This window comes from Anser brachyrhynchus, assembly GCF_964034855.1.
Source record: "Anser brachyrhynchus genome assembly, chromosome: W".
NCBI lineage: Eukaryota > Metazoa > Chordata > Aves > Anseriformes > Anatidae > Anser > Anser brachyrhynchus.
Window position 1 is genome coordinate 25596280 of NC_137704.1, and position 19406 is coordinate 25615685.

Sequence of the window (19406 nt, forward strand, 5' to 3'; positions counted from 1 at the left end):
AAACCTGCTGAGCATTTGCAGCTGCCTGTCGGGGTGTGCTGAATGGGGTGAGACGAGGAGGGCTGCGGCATTTTGACGCTCCTTGGAGCTGCACGTGCGTAATCCTCATTTGCTGCTTGTCACTCTCCTAATCTGAAAAGTAAAGCGGGGTGGCTGTGCTGTTTAGTCATGCTTCTTAAATGGGCTTTGTAGACTACTTTGCTCTGTTCTCCTTAATAATATGCTGCTAACATCCCCCTAAACCTTAAATACAGCTCCGAAATAAAAGGGCCATTTTCATTTTCCTCTGTTTATAATGCCAATCAATTGGCGCCTTCAAGCAATTATTGACTAATTAAAGACTATCTCGGCGAAGGCAGAAAAAGCGTTAGGAGCTCGCATGTGGCATTAAACCATTTCATAATATTTGCGTGGTGCCAGAAATGGAGGAGCAAATAGAAATTTGCTGAACCTTTTAAGGAGGAAATTGGAGTGCCGGTGACCAGACAGAACAAATCTGTTACCGAAGTGGGATCCCTTCGTGTTGCTTAATCCTTTTAAATGCTATTTACAAATTAGCTGTCGGTGTCGAGGCTTGCCTGTGGAGCCGTGCAAGGACATGCACCACTTGATCATGCATTTTGCTACCTGTAATGTATTTTGTTACCTGCTAGTTTAATTTACAGATGGAATCAAAGCCCAGGCCTGGAATTTAGTCCTCCTGTGGTAGAGGGCTGTTCAGATTCAGAGCATGCAGTATGATACCCTTAGAAAGATTGGGGAAAAAAGAGCGATAAAAATGACCTGATCCTATTGTGTGGCTTGAGTGTGGACACAAATACCAAACAGAAGTTCAGAGGTTTGATTTTTTTTTTGGATATCTTTTCTAATAATCTCTTGGTTTGTGCTTAAGCTCTGTTTTTTTCTGTAATTTAGCAAAGACCAAAATCAAGAGTCTCTAAATCTCCCTGACCTTTCAGGCAAAGGTACGTTGAGCTGCAGGAGCGGATTTATCGTCTCTTCTTCAAAACCATACAAACTCTGTTGTGTTTCAGAGCGTAATAGCAGATCCAGTGGGTTTCTTCTGAGATTATGGAGTTGGGGAAGCTGAAGTAAAGAAACAACAGAGCAGGTCCCTCCTGCAGGGCTGTGCATTGCCCTAGCACAGCTCAGGCCGCTCCTTGTGCATCCAGATCCCAAACTGAAATAAGTATCTGTGGTCCTACAAAGCATGTAATTCTTAGTGTACTACATGTGAGGGTTTCCCTACCTAGAAGAGTTTGCTGTCTAAATGTATGTTGGAGAAGAGGACAGGATGAGTAAGTGATTTTCCCCTGTTTTAATTATGGTGGTGTGGGGAACGAGAGACAAGTGGGTTGTTTGGTGTCACTGCGGAAAAGCTCGTATTTGAACTTGCAGCCCTGTAGCCAGGGGGCACGGCTTCCTTGTGCAACACCATTTATTATTTTTTTAAATGGGTATTTATTGACCAATTCCGAGTTACTTAAGACTCTCACTGGAGTACGTGGAAAGACGCTCAATTCCCTGTCCGGAGATTGAGCCACCGAGACTGTCTCTCTAATAAATTACCCATTCATTTTTTTTCTTAATCCTTGCTCCAATTAATTGATCCCAGTGCCCTGATTAAAACAGCTCAGTTCACTTATCCCGGTCTTCTCTGTCCCTTGCGTCTGCCTCTGGGCAGGTGCAACCTGCTTTGGTTGCAAGGTTGCAAGGTGCATCCTTGCTTTGCTGTGAGCAGTGTGAAGTTTCTCTGCCCCTGTTTTCCCCCTACCAGCTTGGTGGTTACAAATGTGCACGGTGTGATTTGGAGAGCGCTGGCGGCTTCTGTCTTTACCTTAATACAATTTTCCTCGCTTCCCCAGCTCCGTTTTAATCCAGACTTCACACAACAAAGTTCTTTCCAGTTGCAAACGTTCATCCAGAAGTATTTTTATATTAAAAATGCTCGCAGTGAAGGCTTCTGATCTAACTTTCTTACCACTGTTAGGAGAAGATGAATAAGTTGCTGCGTTTCTCAGATGCTCTGCCAGGCTCGTAAGAGCAAACAAGCCTCCAGTTCGAGTCTTTTTGGTAAGAGGATGCAAATACTAGCTTAGAAATCTAAGGTTTTGTCCCCAAGAGAAATGTCTTTACAGAGCTACAGGCCTTATTATGAAAGGGTCTGTGTGCAGCTGCATGGCTTGCTTGTTTTTTCCAGGATTCTAGATAAATTCAAATAATCACTGGAATAAACCTCCCTCAGGAGGCTGCAAGAAAACTTGTACCAATAAGGAAAACACGGAACCAACATGTATAAAAATATATTTAATGTTGTTGGTGCTGCTTAGTTGTTTTCTTAATATAATGCACAGCTGATTGCAGTCATTAATAGACTTCTGAGTAAATGAAACAAAAGTGCTAAGAGCTATAAATTACCCTTTATAATCAGTACTCAGTCATTCCCAGACTTGGTTCACCGATTATTTACTCATTCTTTTAATAGAAAGAAATGCACTTAAAAGGAAACCAGCTTCATATGCTGGCAGAACTTGTTTTTTTTTCTCAAGTTGGGTCTCCTATAAATAGGGAGAGCAATTTTTCTTACAGCTTTTGCAGATGTTTACTTCAAAAAGCTTTGGGAAGCAAGTGGTTATGTGAAATACCGGGTTCTGGAAAATGGACATCTGAGTGTCTTGGAAAATTTCACGCTGTTTTCAGGACCCTTCAGGTAAATTAATAAACTTAAAACTTTGCGGGTGAGCCAGGGGGAAGCACGAAGGAGAAAAGGCAAAGCACCACGAAGGGTTTTATTGTCGGTGTGCTTCAGGTAATGGCAGCCCGATCTGTTTTTATTTGTAGACCTCCGCTGCCTCAGTAATTGCTATGCAGCAGAGCTATCCCTGTTGGTACCAGCCGAGGATCTGCCCATTGACTGCGGTTCAGGTGCTAAATTAAGGTTGATGAAAATCTCCACAGAGACTGCAGAGTCCAATTTTACCTCATTTGGCGTTGCAGTAGGAAGAAGGAGGGATGGTTGGCTGGTAGTTCACGATCACTTCGCTGGCAAACAGTCCTTTAATTCCGATATACTTACTCGTTGAAATCCTGCGTGAATTTGGAAGCTCTGAAGTATAACCGCAAAGCAGAGTTGCGGAGCTTGGGTGTCGACCTTTGGAGACCAGAAATCAAGCATTTGATGTTAAAATGAGATTTTTGGTAAAGCTCCTTCTGTAGGACGATGTCATTCGGATGTATTTATGAAGCTAATAATATTAAAAATAATACAAAATATTTACGTGTTTAACTTTTTACCTGTCTAATTAAGACCTGCTTAAGGAAGACTTTCTAGAAATGGCGTTGCTGACAATCCTGCTTTTGAGTGGAGCTGGAAAGTTCAGCGTTGAGCTGCTCCCTCCTTGCTGAAGACCAGTTCTTGAGGTGGGTGGCACACGGTGGGGAGAGCCCCTGCAGGAGGGCTTTTTTTGGGAAGCTGTCACACATTCCTCTCCGCGTTGCTTGCCTTGGTTTTGCCGCGAGTGCCTCGGAGCACCCGCCTCTCCCGTGCGCTTTGCTGGCCCGCCGCGATCCCGATCGGCGCGGTCAGGGCTTGTTTTGGGGCCGGGTGCCAGGAAGTCGGGGCTAAACGCCATTTCATAACGCTAGCACCAATTTGCCGTGGATGCCTGCGAAACATCCTCTGAAATTTGTGAGCAAATGAGGTTTTGTCTCGCCGCTAACGAGGCTGTGCTGCCAAGCCTGTCACCGGTGGAGCTGACCCCTCTGCTCCAGCAGTCCTGCTAGGCTGCCTGCTCCAGCTGGTGCTATTGGCCCTTAATCAGAAGTGTTTATACTTCCTCATTCGCACTTGATTTCTGCTTTTCCCTGCTCGGCTTTGTATTCAGAGTTGGTTCATTATGAAATACATTGTTCCGAGGCTGCCTTGACACTTCGCTGGCAGGGATCGGTCAGCGTTACCGCTGTCACTTCTCACAATGCGGAAAATATGCGATCACACCAATTAGGGTGTTTACTCAATCTTTTCCCCGCGCTCCTCCTTGCTGGCAAACGCGGCTCGGGGTTTTAAAACGGGGAGAAGCGTGTTTAAAAAAAAAAAAACAACCCTTCTGGCTGGAGTGCCTGAAATAACTGGCATGGCTGCGGCGTTTCCAGCCTCTGTGGGGTGAGAATCAAGATCAAATTCTGCTCTTGTGGCTTTGTAGATCGGCGATAAATCCTCTGGGTTACGTTCTGCACTCACTTATGCTAAACTTTATCCCCTTTCATGGGGTAAGGGTAGATAGTTGCCTCATTGACTTGAAATGAAAACCAATTGCGATGGCGTGACTGGGAATAGAATTTAATTCGGTGACCATAACAAGCAAGGATCCTGTTCCCTCTCCCCGCTAAAATATCTCATACCTTATTCAATTAAACACAAAGATTTATATCAGCACGGAGGCAACGCAGACAGCGCGTCCTTGTGGCGCAGCGTGGGGTGATTTAGATGGAGCTAAAATCCCTTCCTGGGAAGGGTACTGAGTTTCTTGAGCTTGCATCCCCAGAAGCACGGGGTTTGTTTGTGGTTGTAGTGAATTTGACCCAGAGCTCGGGTTAGATCACAGTAAAACAAATGTACCCAGGGAAAACGCACATTTTCCTTGTCAAGGGATGTGTGTAAGAGGCAGGGGTGCAGGGAATTACCAGTAAGCCATAGTTTGTTGCTATTTCCTCTAATCTTCTCTTCTTTTCCCTCGTTTTCCCAGTAATGGTTGTAGGGTGGAATCCCTGAGCTTCCCTGACTTGGAATAAAAGACTTCCCAGGAAGAGACTAGGTGACTTTTTTGGCCACTTCTCTTAGGACAGCTTGTGCTGGTGCTGTGCTGCAGCTGGTGATGCCTAACTGCTAGGACGAGGGATTTGCAGACTGGCAGCTGTTCCGTTCCCCCCAAAGTGTGAAAATGGGATTGTTTGGGTTAAAGGTATGTTTAGGTCCTGGGGACAAGGAAGCTGGCTGGCTCCGCGAGCAACGTAGCCTGCACTTGATTTCCTGTTCCAAAAAGAAAACAACTTAAACCCAGGAGAGCAGAACTCGGAAACAAATGAGAGATTTCCTTTTCCGTTTCAAGAGGAAGGAATCTCTCTTCCAGGTGAGAGGCAGGGGCGAGGAAACGCTGTCCCCGAAGTGGCAGAATACACCCCATGCAGAACAGTAACGCTTCCCTCTTATTTATTCCCTCCGAGTTTACCAACCTGGTTGCCTCGTTCTTTGCTTACCCATCAGTTGATGAGCATCTTAGGGGAAGGAGAAGCTTGTTTTCAGCTGAATTTTTAATTTGGTCCCTGTTTGCAGCGAAGCTGAACCGAAGCTTAAGCTGTCAGCGTTGACGAGGCGGGTAGCGCTGTTTGGGTTTCTGTTTGCGTGATCAAATGTAGCCTGTTAGGCGAAGGGAAGCACGGTGCCACTCAAAATAATGAGTTTGTTTAGTAAAAACGTGCTGCTCGCCGTGTAAGCTTTGTAGCGCGATAGCTCAAATTGTCATTGGCGCGGGCTGCCTTAAAATAACTAATGTTGTACAAGCTAATGACAAGTTTCTTCTAATAACTTAGGGTGTGAGGAGGTATTTTTCACCCAGGAGGAGATTGTAGCCGTAAGTTGTGGTCTGTCCAACTTTTTTCCTGCTTTCTACTGGCTCAGCTCTCTACTTGCTCACGTGTCGCTGTGCTGGTGGGCAGGGAAGACAATGAAAGGACATCGTAAATGTAGGATGAGAGGAATTGTGAGCCCAACTCGATGGGAAAAGGATGAAATGCCATACAGCAGGTTCAAAACTGCGGAGCCACCGGCCCGAAGGGATATATATATGTATTTTTAACTGACTGCTGCCTGGCCGTGCTTTGTCAGAATCTCGTTTGCTCCCTGCCTCCAAATCTTCCCTTGACTTGATTTGGGATGTCATACGGCGGGTGTAACGTGATTAAAGACCTAATTGATTAGGGATAATGGGAGTAGTTAAATTTTAATCCAGCCTGCTGCGGTACCCTTCAGAAACGGGATCGATGCTGTTGCCTAGGTCTCCTCTGCGGGATGATGGATCCAGCAGTTGCAGGAAGGCTGCCTGGGAGTCTTGTAGCAGTTTGTCGCAGTAATCGTGATGACTTTTATTCAAAACACCCCAAAGTGTATGTGGAAACGTGCCTTATACGGGATATAGAGTTGTAATCATGCTTCAGGTATACTAATTACCCCCCAAACTGCGTTTTCCTATTGATTAGGAGGGGGCTCCATGCAAGTTGATCAGCATCATGTGGTGCTCGGGGGGTGCTTAAAGCCCCAAGGGACTTAAATCTGCTGAACGTATCTGCATAGGTGCCCGAAGATCAGAAGTCCAGCACCGTGCCGTGTCTGACAGCGGAGGGCGGGTGTCAATAGTTTGTCTCTTAAAATCCGAACGCGTTTTCCTGCTGTCGTGTCAACCTCGCCAAAAGAGTACAGAATACATGACAGTCCCTTGACAGGATCCTAATTCAACTACTGCTGTGTCTCTTCACTTGTTTTCTTTTCCAGGGAATTCGTCTTGTTTATTTGTAATTTTGCCTATGCTCAGGTCGTTGTCATCAGCTTGCTTCTCAGCAGCCTGGATCACAAGCTCCTGTCACCTCTTCTGGAAGCATTTAACTAAGGCAGCGTGTCCGGAGAAGGTCATCCGAATTTTGTTTTTAATGTCACGCTGAAATACCGAACGCACTTGAAAATTGTCTCCTTGTAACTGCGCTGCACTTGAAAAGTTGGGTCAGTTTGGGGAAAATGCTCCTCAAATGTGTCCCTACAGCCTGGTTACCGGGGCTAGTGACAGCTCAGTAAGTGCCAACGAGGTGTTAGTAATGAGCAGGTATCTTCATTATTAATCTTCATGTAGAACTTTAATTACTTTGCCTGGATTTCCATTGTCACTTGTATTTTAGAGGTGACAAAACAGGCTCCTGCGGAGGTTTGGAGCGAATTGCCTGGCAATGCAGTGCAGAGGATAAATCAAGGCTGTTTGTTGAGACCGGTAACTTCAGTGCCCAGTCCTAAAAACTGCTCTTCCAGGGCATTTTCATCTTCGGAGCTGATTTTCTAAATGATCTTCTTTGATGTGCTTGCTTACTGCTTGGCACCAAGTAGTAACTTGCACAGAACTCAACTTTTAGTAACAGCATACGAATTTCTCTGAAATTCGTGGCTGTGCGGTGCTTACTATTTTGCTGTTCTAGGCAAACGCATAAGACATCTAAATGACACCACTCCGCATTTAAAAGCAGCACTGTCGCTTCTTAAATATTGGTGGGCATAAGGAAGACAACCGAATGGGTTGCTGAACTCCCCTAGGAGCTAGTAAAGTTTCAGAATGCAGAAGCTGCGTGGCAACTACATTGCAGGAAGTTCCTCAAATGAAATATTTGAAAAAGAAGATCGGAATGTGGCAGAAGACCTCACAGGGAAACGTGGACGGGTAGGGCTGAGTTTAAAGCTCGTTTTACGGGGAAGAGATGGATTCGGACTTCATACCCTTTTAGCAACCTTGTTTTTCCCCGTGTATATTAGGAATGTTTTATATTATGATGTGAAAACACTCTTGCCTGTATTCATTTTTTTTAAATTCTGCCTTTTATGCTGAAGTGTCTCCTTTGGCAGGGCTGTGGGTTGGTGAAGTGGCTCGCTTTTAGGCTGCCCTCAGTGCTAGGCTCCTGGGGCTCCTCATCCTGCGTGGTCCTGCCGTGCTCGTGCCAGGCTCTGGGCAGCTCCTCTGCTGCTGGCTTCGTTAAGAGCCGAGGAGGCTGAGTGTCCGTCGGGAGCAGCTCGGTATCTCGAAGAACAGTCCCTGAAGAGCTAAATCCTCCTATCCAAACAGCGGGGTGGATCTCCGATAAGCAGCTCAAATGAAGGATTATCTTGGCCGCGGCACAGGCGGGTTGATCTGCGGGATGCCTCTGTGCTTCCAATGAGGATTAAAGCCGCCTGTGCACCGTCGTGGCCTCGCTGAGGATTTTCACCTGTTGCATTCGTGGGCCAAACTCAGATCAGAGAAGCTGGACTCGTTCGGTAGGGTTTCACGTAGCCCTGATCTGTGTGGGAGATCGTAGCAGGTCTAATGCCGTTGACTTCGCAGCCCTAGAGCTTCTCTAACATGTAGCTCATCTGGAGTGACTCTCAAATGCTGACCCGAGGTGGAGGTCAGAACTAAACCCTGCTGTCACGTCTATTTCTGCTGCCTTGGTTTTCATTTAGAGAAGTTTTGCTATCAGCAACTGTGTATCTCCAGCCAGAGCTCCGCGTCCACAGTGATGCTCGTAGCATGGCTTTTGAACTCTTTTCCCCTTGCAAATGGATTTTGAGTGCAGCAGGCTTTCTGCAGCCCACTGAGGAGGTGGTAGGAGTGCTTTTTTTATCCGCAAATGCTATTTAATGTGTTCTCAGGCGCGTATCACTTGCTTACTTTCAGCTCAGGACTAGAGGCTGAAGGACAAAGCTGAAGTTACCCAGCAAACAGCAAAATCTGATGCAAGTCAGGCTGACTTAAAAAGATAAAACCTGAATTATTTACTCTCGTCTTGCTCCTTTACATCTCTTTATAACTTCAAGTCACCGAAAGGTGGCTAAACTTAGCGTAATATAGCTGGGTTCGGTGTAACAACGCCCCAGAGCTGTTTTACAGAACCTCGAGCATGCTTTATGGTACTGTTACCAAGCAATATTGAGGGCATTCCCTCAGTTTATGCAGGGAATAAATTCTGCCCTCAGAAATGTTCGGCAGCAGAGCAGGCCGATTGTGATAAATGGAAGAGAGGCAACTGCTGAGAGATCTCGGATGGCCCTGCCCAGGGTGAATTTAAGTTGATGAGAGGCTCTGGCTCCTGCTAGTTAATTGCTTTTACATTCTTTCCGAGTACTTCAGGCCAAAATAAAAAATTAGATCGGAGCAGCTCCGCGATGATCTGCGAGACTCTATTTCCACCGGGCTGCGGGGAGTATTTACTGTACAAATAAATACATTGATGGAACTCGAGCTGGATGTCAGGTAAAACGGGTAGCAGGGGGAAGAAGAGCTTCAAAAAGAACCGACTGCTCTTCAGTGCTACTAAATGAGAGCTGGGTTTGTAACTCCAGATTTTTCCCTCCGATCCCTTCCAGACCCTAATGGGAAAGGGTCGAAGTTTGCGGGAAGGAGTGATGCTCGTGGGTAGGTGCCTGGCGGTTGAGACCTCGGCAATCCCACGTCTGCTCGGGTTATTATCCCAGCGTGGTAGGTGTAAAAGGGCAATAGAGACGGCAGAACCACTGCGATGCCTGCAGGTGTCGGGGAAAACAAGAGCTGGGTGGGAGGGATGGGATGTGCTGCTTTGCCAGGGCTGGTGACTTAGCATGGGATTAGGAATACCCATTTATTTTGGCAGGATACTGAGTTTCCCTGAGCAGGGAGAATGTTTGAGGAGCAATATATGACATCCCAAGGTGATAGGATTGAAGAATAACTGTAAAACCCGCAGGTTTGAAGTTGGTGTGATAGCTGCTGGCTATTCGAGTGCAGGAAACAACGCAGCTCGTGACCTTAGGGTGGTCAGCATCCTAAATAAAGAACGTGGAGGACCTTGTGGGATGGGGATCCCGAAGGAGATGGTCAGAGCAGGCTGGCGGTCTCAGCTCTGCTCTGTTCCTGTGCTGTACAGCTTGTGAGGTAGGTGTTAGACGGACACGTAATTGTCACGGAACAATGTGTGGAAAGTCGATTAAAAGTAAGGAAGGAGAGGACTGATGCTTGCGGCGTTGTTTTCGAGACCCCAGAAAATCCTCCTTGGAGATGAGTTGACAGTGTGGTGCTATTTCAAGGCCAAAAAGGGACAAACCACGTTTTCCGGAGACCCGCTCCTCGAGGGCAGAGGAAATATTTAAGAGCAATTAGCTGCTTCGCGTACCTCTGAGACCTAAATAACACACGCAATCACGTTAAGAAGCGAAGCTAGGGGAGCTGTGCCAGAAAGCAGGGAAGTGGGGCTGCAGTAGTGTTACCACACAGTGTTCCTGCTTAATTGCTCTCGACTTCAAAAGTAGATAACGCGCTATCTGTCCATTTTAGGCCTTTTGTTTTAGCTTTTTCATAAGACCATCCCGTTCGGCGAGCCGCACCCAGGCGTGTTTGTGCTTTAATCTCATTACACAGTTCCTCTGTGCATAAAGCCTGTAAGCAAACGGGTTGTAACAGGATTACATACATGGGCTTATTTTATGCAATTTTCTAACAAGGTTATTCAAGGATACTGTATTTACAGTTTTTTTCCCTGGCGATGCTTTCTCCTTTTCTTTTTAGGCAACCTTTCTTTCCTTCACCTTTTTCTCATCTAAAAAAAAATCGCATTCTCAAGTTCAGCAGTTCAATAATCATAAACGTTAAAAAAAAGTCTTACGATGGGAATATGAAGTCAGGGAGGACACGAACTAACCAGGCACGTGGAGGCAAACACCAGGTACGTTAGGGCCGTACGTCCCTTCCTCCTGCAGTAACCACCGAACCGGTAACACCGACCTCTGTGCTTGACTTTGCTGCTTTTGCTCGGACTGGCAGCAAATGTGTTGCATCCTCCTCTAGTCTCCAAATAGTTTGGGAGAGGGGATGTCCCGAAGCCAAAATCCACGTAGTAAATCACGAATATTCAACTCCCACTGAAGCATTTTTAAGTGGTGCAAACTGCTCAATGAGCGCGTCCTCCTAAATCCCAGCGAGAGCTAAGTGACTCGGTGGAGGCTCGCAGCCTGTAATTAAAGCTGGGAAGGTTCCTCTCGACCTAAATATCATTTGACACTTCTATTTCCCTTTTTTAATGTGTTTTCCCAGATGAAAAATGCTCGCGGATGGGGTGGTAGGAAACAGCTCCCTTCGCTCCTGAGCCTCTCTTAAAAGGGAGGCTGAAGGTCTTCAGTGCGATGGCTTCAGATCAAAAATATTTTTGTAACAAAGACAGTGTGAAAGTGGAAATCTCGAAGGGTAGTGAAGCCTCAGGTCTTGAAAAGAAATAAGAAATATTAGTATGGCACTGTTGGAAAGCCCGGAGATGCCAGTGGTCTTTACCCCGGGATCTTAAAGGACTGGGGCTCGGAGGGCAGGACTGCTTTTTGCTCAGCATCTTTGTTCCGGAGCTCCAGAAACGCTGCCGGCGTGCAGCGAGCTTGACCCCTTTGCTTTTGTGATGGGATTAATAACCATGGAGATCTGCAATAATCTCCCTTCTCGTCGGCCGCTCGCATGCTGCCGGGCTAATGATGGGTTTCGTTCCTGCCCCAGATGCCACGCGAGGGCGGAGGATATCTCCATTTGCTTAGGCTTGTCCTTCACTCCTCTCCCAAGGCTGCCTGCGAGGGAGCTGGCTTCTGCTGGAGGGTGTTAACGCTGCCAGGTGACTCCTAAATCAGGAGGATGCATCGCCGGCTTCCTAAGCCACCTTTCCTCTTTAAAACCATCTTGCTTTTTCAGTGCCTTGACTTCGTTCTTTTGAACTCCTCCTAAAATAGGTTCGCTGCTTTGGGATGAACGTCCCCAACCGCTTTTCCACGCGTGACAGCAGAAGGCGGCACCACCCCTACAACCGCCTTCGGAGCTTTTCTCCATTACACCTTTCTCGAAGCCACAAAGTCCTCGAGAGTTAAAAATGCCCGCGTTGTTCTGGAGGTTACTTTACAGAAAGCGCATCGGCTGACAGTAGTTGTCACACCGTCCGCCTCTTACTTGGCCGCGATCCATCTGCCACGATAGGTGACATTAAGCAGTTTTACTGACAATCTGGAAACGAATTGAGCTTGGTTTTTCGTATTTAAAATACCTTTTTTTTCCCCCAGGTATTTCCTGATGAAATACATAAATTAATGAATGCGTGTCCTGAATTAAGAAGAAAATAGTTGTAAACTGCATTATATTATTTCTATCTGCAGGTTTGATCTCTGTAAACTTGTGGCTGCATGAAGAAATGCAACACGCACTAGATAAGTCCTTCATGTCTTTGTTTTTTCCAGAGCTGATGCACCTTCAGCCAAAGGAGGTGTCAGGTTTTTAATAGCAATTTTGTTACAGTCCCGGAACTCCTAAAGTTTATTTGGGGAGAGCTAGGAGGTAAAACCTTTAAGTCTGAAGAAATCTAATTAGATCAGAAAATACCCGTTGAAACCACAGCATTTTACATGCTTTGGATAAAATCTCAAAGTAGCCAAGATGTTTAAAATACCGCCTCTTTGCGGTGTGATCTCCAGTGTCATTGGATATCTTTCAACATTGTAAAATAAACTCCAATAGTTTCCATTTTATCAACTTGGATGCCTTTGTGCTGAAGGACCAGGGTTCCCAAAACTGAGAAGTACGGAAATTCTTAATTTAATTTCATTTTTTTGCTTGTTCTACTGAATCTCTAGAAACACAAATGTAAGTCAGGAACACATCTGCTAAGTTCCAAGCTTAAACAGCTTTTTTTTCAGGGCACTGGGCACAGTGATTAATCTATTGAATGTTAATTCTATCCTTTTTTTTTTTCCTTTATCTCATTTGTATCTGGTGTCTGGGAGGCTCCATCTGCGACCTCGGTTGCGTTGCAGGAGGGACTGCGCAGAAACGCCTGGGAATTGAGAGCTCTTGAACCAAAAACCGAAGCGATCAAGGCAAATAAGTTGATAAAATAAAATGTGAGTGTTCCCATGACGAGGTTGTCTTTCCATGTGGTTCATTGGGCTTCTCCCTTACCGCTTCTCCCTTTGGGCTTCTCCCTTACCCAACCCTTTGCGGAGTTGTTCGTGTTTCCAGCAAAGCTTCATGATTGATTATGCTAATCTCTAGATCCCTTCTTAACCACGCCGCTCTTCGTTGCCCTTTTCGTTTCCGAAGCACAACAACAACGGATTTCAGTTGAACTCCTGCAAAATGTCACCTGAAAGGCAGAATTTTCCACCCGTCGTCTTTCACCCATGTAACGCTTAGTGGTTTTGGAGCCTGAGCTCAGTCTTAGAAAACAGATCCTCGCTGAAACCTTACCTGGCCTGAATCCTTGGCGTGGCTCTGGGCTGCCACAGTTGTGTTTGGGAGGGGAGTTTGCGTTTGCAGCAGGCCTAGATGCTGGAAAACGGGGCTGGCTGTGCTCTCTGTATGGCAGCCTAGATCAAAAGCTGGAAAACAGTTTTTTTCTTTTTTAGGGGATATATTTTAGAGGATATATGTAAAGGAATGTAGCTCTGGTGTGCCAGTAGTGCTCCTTCCCCCCCATCCCTACCCTGGCTTTCTTTCTGTTACAATTAATGTCTTGAATGAAATGCTGATTCTGCGGTTTTGTAGTTTTGAGACCGCTTTATCGCAGCTCTTAGCTTTCTGTTCATCTTTTCATTGCCTCTGATTTAGGAAGGAAGGGTTCTTAGAACGAATAAGGAATTAAATGGTGAATTCGGTCTATTCGAGCTTGTGATGGATTGTTTTAGCAAACCGCCTTCAAAATGAGGATGGCGTTGTGCGCCTGCGCTTTATTTCTGTTCAGCCTGAAAGCTGTGCAAGGCAGGTAGGGGTTTGGTTTTTTGATTACAGACACACCTGATACCTGGTGCGGCGCTTTCCTGCCTTGACCAGGGCTCACTCCATCGTGTGCTAAGGTTTCTGTAGGTGACGCAACCAGAACAGGCTGACCAAACCAGCAGTTTTCAAGTATTGTGTGGGAGGTACTGCCACGTGGCTCTGTTCCTTTAGGTGCTGTACTTGTCCAGGTAACCTGTGGTTTGCTTTCCCTATTCAAATTCCTATTGTTGGCTGACACTTCTGCTAGGTAAAAAAAAAAAAAAACCTTCTGTTCTTCCTAGATGACCAACTTTCCTCATAAAAACTTGTGAAGGGTGAGTAACTTCTGAATATCTTCATTAATGAAGGTTTTTTTCCCCCCGTACTCTTCCGAATGATCCAGTAACTGGTGTGAATACTGGGGCATGGATAGCCCAGACTGTGCAGTGTTCACAGCAAGGACTGTTGCTGGATGTAGATGTAATTTGATGGCTGCTCTTCAAATTCAGTACTTCTTCAGCTGCTCCTTTTGGCAGGATCTGTCACAAGGCTCCTGAATCACGCGTATAGCTTCTGCAGTGCTTTGTGGTATCGGCCCAGGAAATACCTGCATGGAATCCTGTACATGTTTCCAAATAGGTTGTATTAAATAATTTAGCGATAAAACTATCAGAGTACGTATGGGGGGGGGAGAAACATGAGTCTTGAGTGCGGTTCATACAGGTTTTTCATAATTAAAATCTCAAAGATTTGTGACCAGGTGGCAGGAATGTGGCTCAAGGAGCTGAGAACCTGAGGACAGGTAATTGTTGTTAAACCTGTAATGCCCTGCTTTTTCTCCCTGATCTCCAAATGCTTGTGAGTATGCTCCCTTCCTATTTAATATAACAATAGGTGCTCCCATTTTCCTCCAGTTACACCACTGTAATTTAGTGGAACTCCTTTATTTTAACTCCTTTATTTACAACATCGCCTCGTACTTGGGAACCAGGGATGGGAATCTCCTCCCCCCGCTTTAAAAGGGTATTTGTGCGTTGCCTAATGCGGAGTCAGAGTGGTCCTAACCTGTAATTTACATGGAAAAGAGCGGGTGACTTGATATTATGTGGGAGGCCGGAGTATTTGAGCGTGTTTATTGCTCGAAGCGCTGCTTTGAAAGCACTTCCCGGCCTTGTGCTGGCGTGTGCTGCTGGCTGCCCTTAGTGGAGGGTGTAAGCTGTGTGCTCTGAAGTCCTGTCTGGCCCCAAACGTGGTCACTTCCACCTGCTTTGGATGAAAATGCTTTGTGAACCCGTTCTTTAGTGTTGTTTAATGTTGTCTGGGAGGACTGAAGGAGGAATATTTGTTGTAGGATGCACTGCTGCTGAATGGGAGCATATGGGGCACCGAGGTTAAATGACCCAGGGCAGCGAGTGAGATGCACAAGGTGCTGCTGAGGACGGTGATTGGAGCCAACAAGGCCTTGTTCCAGTATTGGTGTGTCTTTTTTCAGGAAAGACATCTCACTGAGCCTCAATTTCCCCGTTATCGGCCCCAGGAGAATAATATTTACCCGCTTCATAGAGGTGTTGCAAGTGAGTGTTGGGAAAGTGGAATATACGTGATGGAAATGAAGGTCAATGGCAAAGGTGCAAGGTTATTACAGCCCACTGATCAATCCCTTACTTCCAAGGGACTTGAGGGACGTCTTCTGCTTGTTTCGGTTTCTTCCACCCTCCCCGGTACCCCCGAATTCTCTTCTCCAGGCTGAGCACCCTTGGCCCCTCTTTGGAGGAGAGGCGCCCCAGCCCTCTGATCTCAAGGCTCGCACAGCGTGTGGGTTTTCCCGCTTGGGTGGATTAGACTTCAGAGAAATGCATATTTTAAAGCTGATTTTCAAGCCTTGCTGTAGGTTAAAACTTAGAGCAAAATAAATACTTAGCCCTCTTTATATAGCAACTGCCAGGAGATGTGTTGCAAAAATGCTGAACGGACTTTTTTTTACACTAATCACGCACCTATAATTATATAGTGTGCATATGGATATTTTTCTTTATTCCTTTTACGAAGCGTTTTGATCTAGTAATTCTGCTCCTTTGAAGCTGGAAGGATTAAAACCCAGTCCTACTCTACTTGAGTCGCTGTCTGTGCCCGTAGGTTTGGCTGGAGCTCTTCAAAGAGCGCCTTCGATAGCTTCGATAGGTAAGGGCAATAGCCGATAGATCCCTACAAATCTCTTAAATCAGGGTTTTCTGCTAGCTGGGAAACACCCGGAAGGAATTGGTCAGTCTGAGCAATATGGGACTGTTAGAATTTATATAAATTTATATATATTGCTATATATAATTATATATGGTATATAATTATATATAACATATAACATATATTGTGTGTAATATATAATATATGCAGTATGTTATATATAATACCTTTTATATGCAATACTTATTATATATACAATATTTATTATATATGACATTTATGTATTATTATTATGTGTAATATTTATAGAAAGCTCTGCTTTTATGGAGGTGACTCCACTTCAGCCTGGCTGCCGCCCTTTATTCAGGTCTCGCGGTGCTTCCTGACACTCCGGAAGGGTTAGCGAGCCGGTTTGTGCTTTGACACGAATCCCGGGACGCGTGTGGCATGATGCAAATTGCCCGGCAGCTAAATTGTCGCTCGAAATGCCAAATCCTTCGCTGAGTGCGGTTTGGCAAATGCCAGCAGCGACCCGTTTTCGAGGAATCCCCGCCGTGACCTCCGAAGCGGTAAAAGCGGGGGAAAAAAGTCCAAATTATGTGTTCTTGGGGTGAATAAATGTCAATTCCTAGGGTTTCTGTTCGACATCCGAAGGCACTCGAGTGGTTGAATGGCTACGTCCATTGATAAGCCTGCGATTTTAATATCAGTCAGGGGAGCGATTTCAAAACCTCCTCTGGGGCAGAGAACTTAACAACATTTATATTTGAACTTAAATAATTTAAAGGTGCTCTCTTTAGAGATTTTACGTGAGCTTTTTCATGTTACCTGTGAACATCTTTGGGGATTGGGGGAAGCGTGAAACATACCCCACTTAAAAACAAAAATATAAGAACCCAAGAACTCAGTGACGCTTTAAAAGCAGGAATTTTCCAGAGTTAATTAGGTTTGAACCCTTTAATTTTTGTTGAAATTAGCTTAATGTGAAAACTGTAAGCTTAAATTTAGTACTTTTCTCTTTTAAGCTGCTCTTAACTTGTAGAAATGTGTGCGCCACACGTGGTAGTTAATAACTTCCTGAGGCTACGCTGGAGAGAATCCCTTATGTGTTGTCTTTATTGATGTAACCGAGTAAAATCACGTTGGTGCGACTTTGGGGCCATACGCCATTAAACTTTTATTAGCTGATTATTGCTGACTGGGGCTTGATAAAGTACCGAACTAATCAGGTCCATTTAATATCAAAATGCAGGGCTGCGCACGAGGCTTTCTGGAACAGCACGCAGCATAAATTATGTATGCAGCTCCGTCCCGGGGAGGGTTTTTTCTATTTTAGAGCTGGCACCGCCTCGTGTCCTTGCTGCATTTTGGGGCAGTTGCTGCAGAATGAAAGAAAGCGAAGGAGGATGCGGTAGGATAAGGGCAGGAACAGGGAGGAATTGACAAGGAAGTGGGGGGTCTTGAGCTGTGCAGGGGGTTTTCTTCCCATTAGTTCACTCTTCAGTCTGTCAGGCAATTCCCATGTGACGCGGGCAGGCTGCAAAGTATGGTAATGCATATGCAATTCCAGGTATTTCATCTCGTATTTGCAGCTGACAAAGCTCTCACTGGGAAAAAAAATAATAATCCAGCTTTCATGGGAGGTGCGTTCCTGCACGATTTGCTTCTCTGTAGCTGCGCTAAGATGATGGACGTGTGCCCGTGGATATGTTAAGCACTTGCCGCTCCTTAAACCAGCTGCCCATTACCGGCTTTGCCTCTTAAATTCAATCAGCCCTGCAGTAATTGACAGGAAAATTACGCTGGGTTTTTTTTTCCCGAAAGGTAATAGCTGAACCGTTTCACCTCCGGAGAGGCGCTTGGAGTTGGTGTTGCACAAAAGACAAATCCCCTGGCAGCCAGTTCTCCTCCACCCTACCCCCGGCAGAAATATTGGGGCAAACCGAGTCCTTCTCGGAGGACTTTCAGGAGGGTTTCAGTCCTCCTGCAGCTGATCTAGCTGTTAAATCTTGATGGCGAGGGAAGGTTTGTAACAGAAGCTCCAAGAGCTGCTGGATTTGTCTACGGACAACCTGTAGAAAGTAATTTGGAGCGCCTGTCCTCTGGCTTGGTGCGAAATAGGATGGGGGAGTTGAAGCCAGAGCTGGAGCCCGTCTCAGCAGGGACAGGACAAAAGGAAACGGGCACGAACTGGAACGTGGGAAACTCCATCCTGGCTACAAATGGGAAGGTGCTGGGGTGACAAAATCGGGCTGGAAGCCTAAGACAGCAGCACGGTTCACTGCGTCACGATGCCAACGAACGAGACTCTCATGCTAAGAGGTGAGGATGCTCGATACGCGTGCTGGCAGCGTGGCTCATGCTTTGCCGGGAGATTTCAATCTGTGCCCAGCGTGCATAGACAGAAATCCTGAAGAAAGGTAATAAAATTGCATTTTTAAATCTCCTTACTTTCCCTTGTGGTAAGAAAATACCTAACTTCTTGGCTCCCGGTGCGTGTCCTAATGCGTTTACAAAGAGAAGTATGTACCTGATATGAGGAGTCAGGGCTTAAAACCAAAAACAATTCCCCTTACAAATCCCTTCTCTGCTGGGCTATGAGGATGTGACTTCCTTGCTGTCACCGCAGGTTTTAAAAGAGCGTTGCACTGCCCAGCACGGCCAGCCAAGGGGAATGAATTAGCATCTCTTGTGTTAGTGGGCGCTGATGTTTTGGCGCGGCAGCAGGAGGTTACTGAACAAGCTCTGTGCCCCGGTGACTTCTCAAGGGTGTAAAAACCTAGCTGAAGCCTTGAAAAGCAGCGTCCAGCCCTCTCCCAACCAAGCACCCTTTTCCTCTGCAAAGCAAACCATCCAACTGCAAAAATATCCCCCGAACCTGGGAAGCTGCACTGTTTTTCAGGGTTTTTTCTTGTAATATATTGTGGTCGGCATCTGGAATTACGATCGGTGAGCTCTGTTGGGCTTGGAAGATCCATCTCCTGATGGAAGACGGTGGGAAGCTTTGCTGGGATCTGTCTCCAGCTCCTGGTTTGCACCCCTGAGCCTGGGACCAGCTGATGACTGCCTTTGGGACCCGCTTGTCGGAGCGTGGTTTGCTCTGTGTGTGTTGCTCGTTGCTTCCCATCCCCGTGCTGGGGTGGGAAGGTTGCCATAAAACCAGCTCCGGGGGTATTTTGGATGGCATTAATCTCACTCTTCTCTTCTCAGAACGTCGCTATTTATACAGAACCAGAATAATTCAGTCTCTCCTCTCAGCTCTGAGATCAAACCACAATTCTCCTAGCTAACCGGATTAAAAAAAACCACCACGAGGACGCCGAAGCACTGGATCAGGTTACTCGGGATGTCCCCTTATATCCAGACGGATGTTTATCTCCATCGTGCGATGAAAGCAAGGAGAGTAAAACACATCATACGGTGACGTATGGCACTTTGTACCTTCAAAGCACTGATTTGGGTGCATCTCGAGGGAATGGCAGTTAATTTCCACAGGATGAAAGCGAGACCCAGGAGCTGAGATGGCTCTGACACTGCCTCATCGCTGCTGACCCTGGGCTTATAGAAATGAGGAACCCAGGAGGGTAGGATATCCTCAGCTGCCTCCGAAATGAAGCAGGCGAAAAATAAAACCTGATCACCAGCTCCCCGTACGGGTAAAACAATTGTTCTGAAATGGGTTGGGAA

The 19406-nt window shown here is 46.1% G+C and overlaps 1 protein-coding gene across 4 annotated transcripts in view; it reads left to right on the plus strand.

The window, feature by feature from the left end:
• The window catches only part of DCC (DCC netrin 1 receptor), a 374240-nt gene that overhangs the window by 43751 nt on the left and 311083 nt on the right, over window positions 1-19406 (plus strand). For 3 of the 4 annotated variants that reach the window (XM_080571842.1, XM_080571843.1, XM_080571844.1), the window contains exon 2: window positions 16087-16288. In XM_080571842.1, coding sequence (XP_080427968.1) covers window positions 16205-16288 — 84 coding nt within the window. In that variant the 5' untranslated portion in view covers window positions 16087-16204. Of the gene's footprint in view, window positions 1-15587; window positions 15720-16086; window positions 16289-19406 lie in introns of all 4 variants that reach the window. The other variant, XM_080571841.1, reaches the window with a different exon arrangement.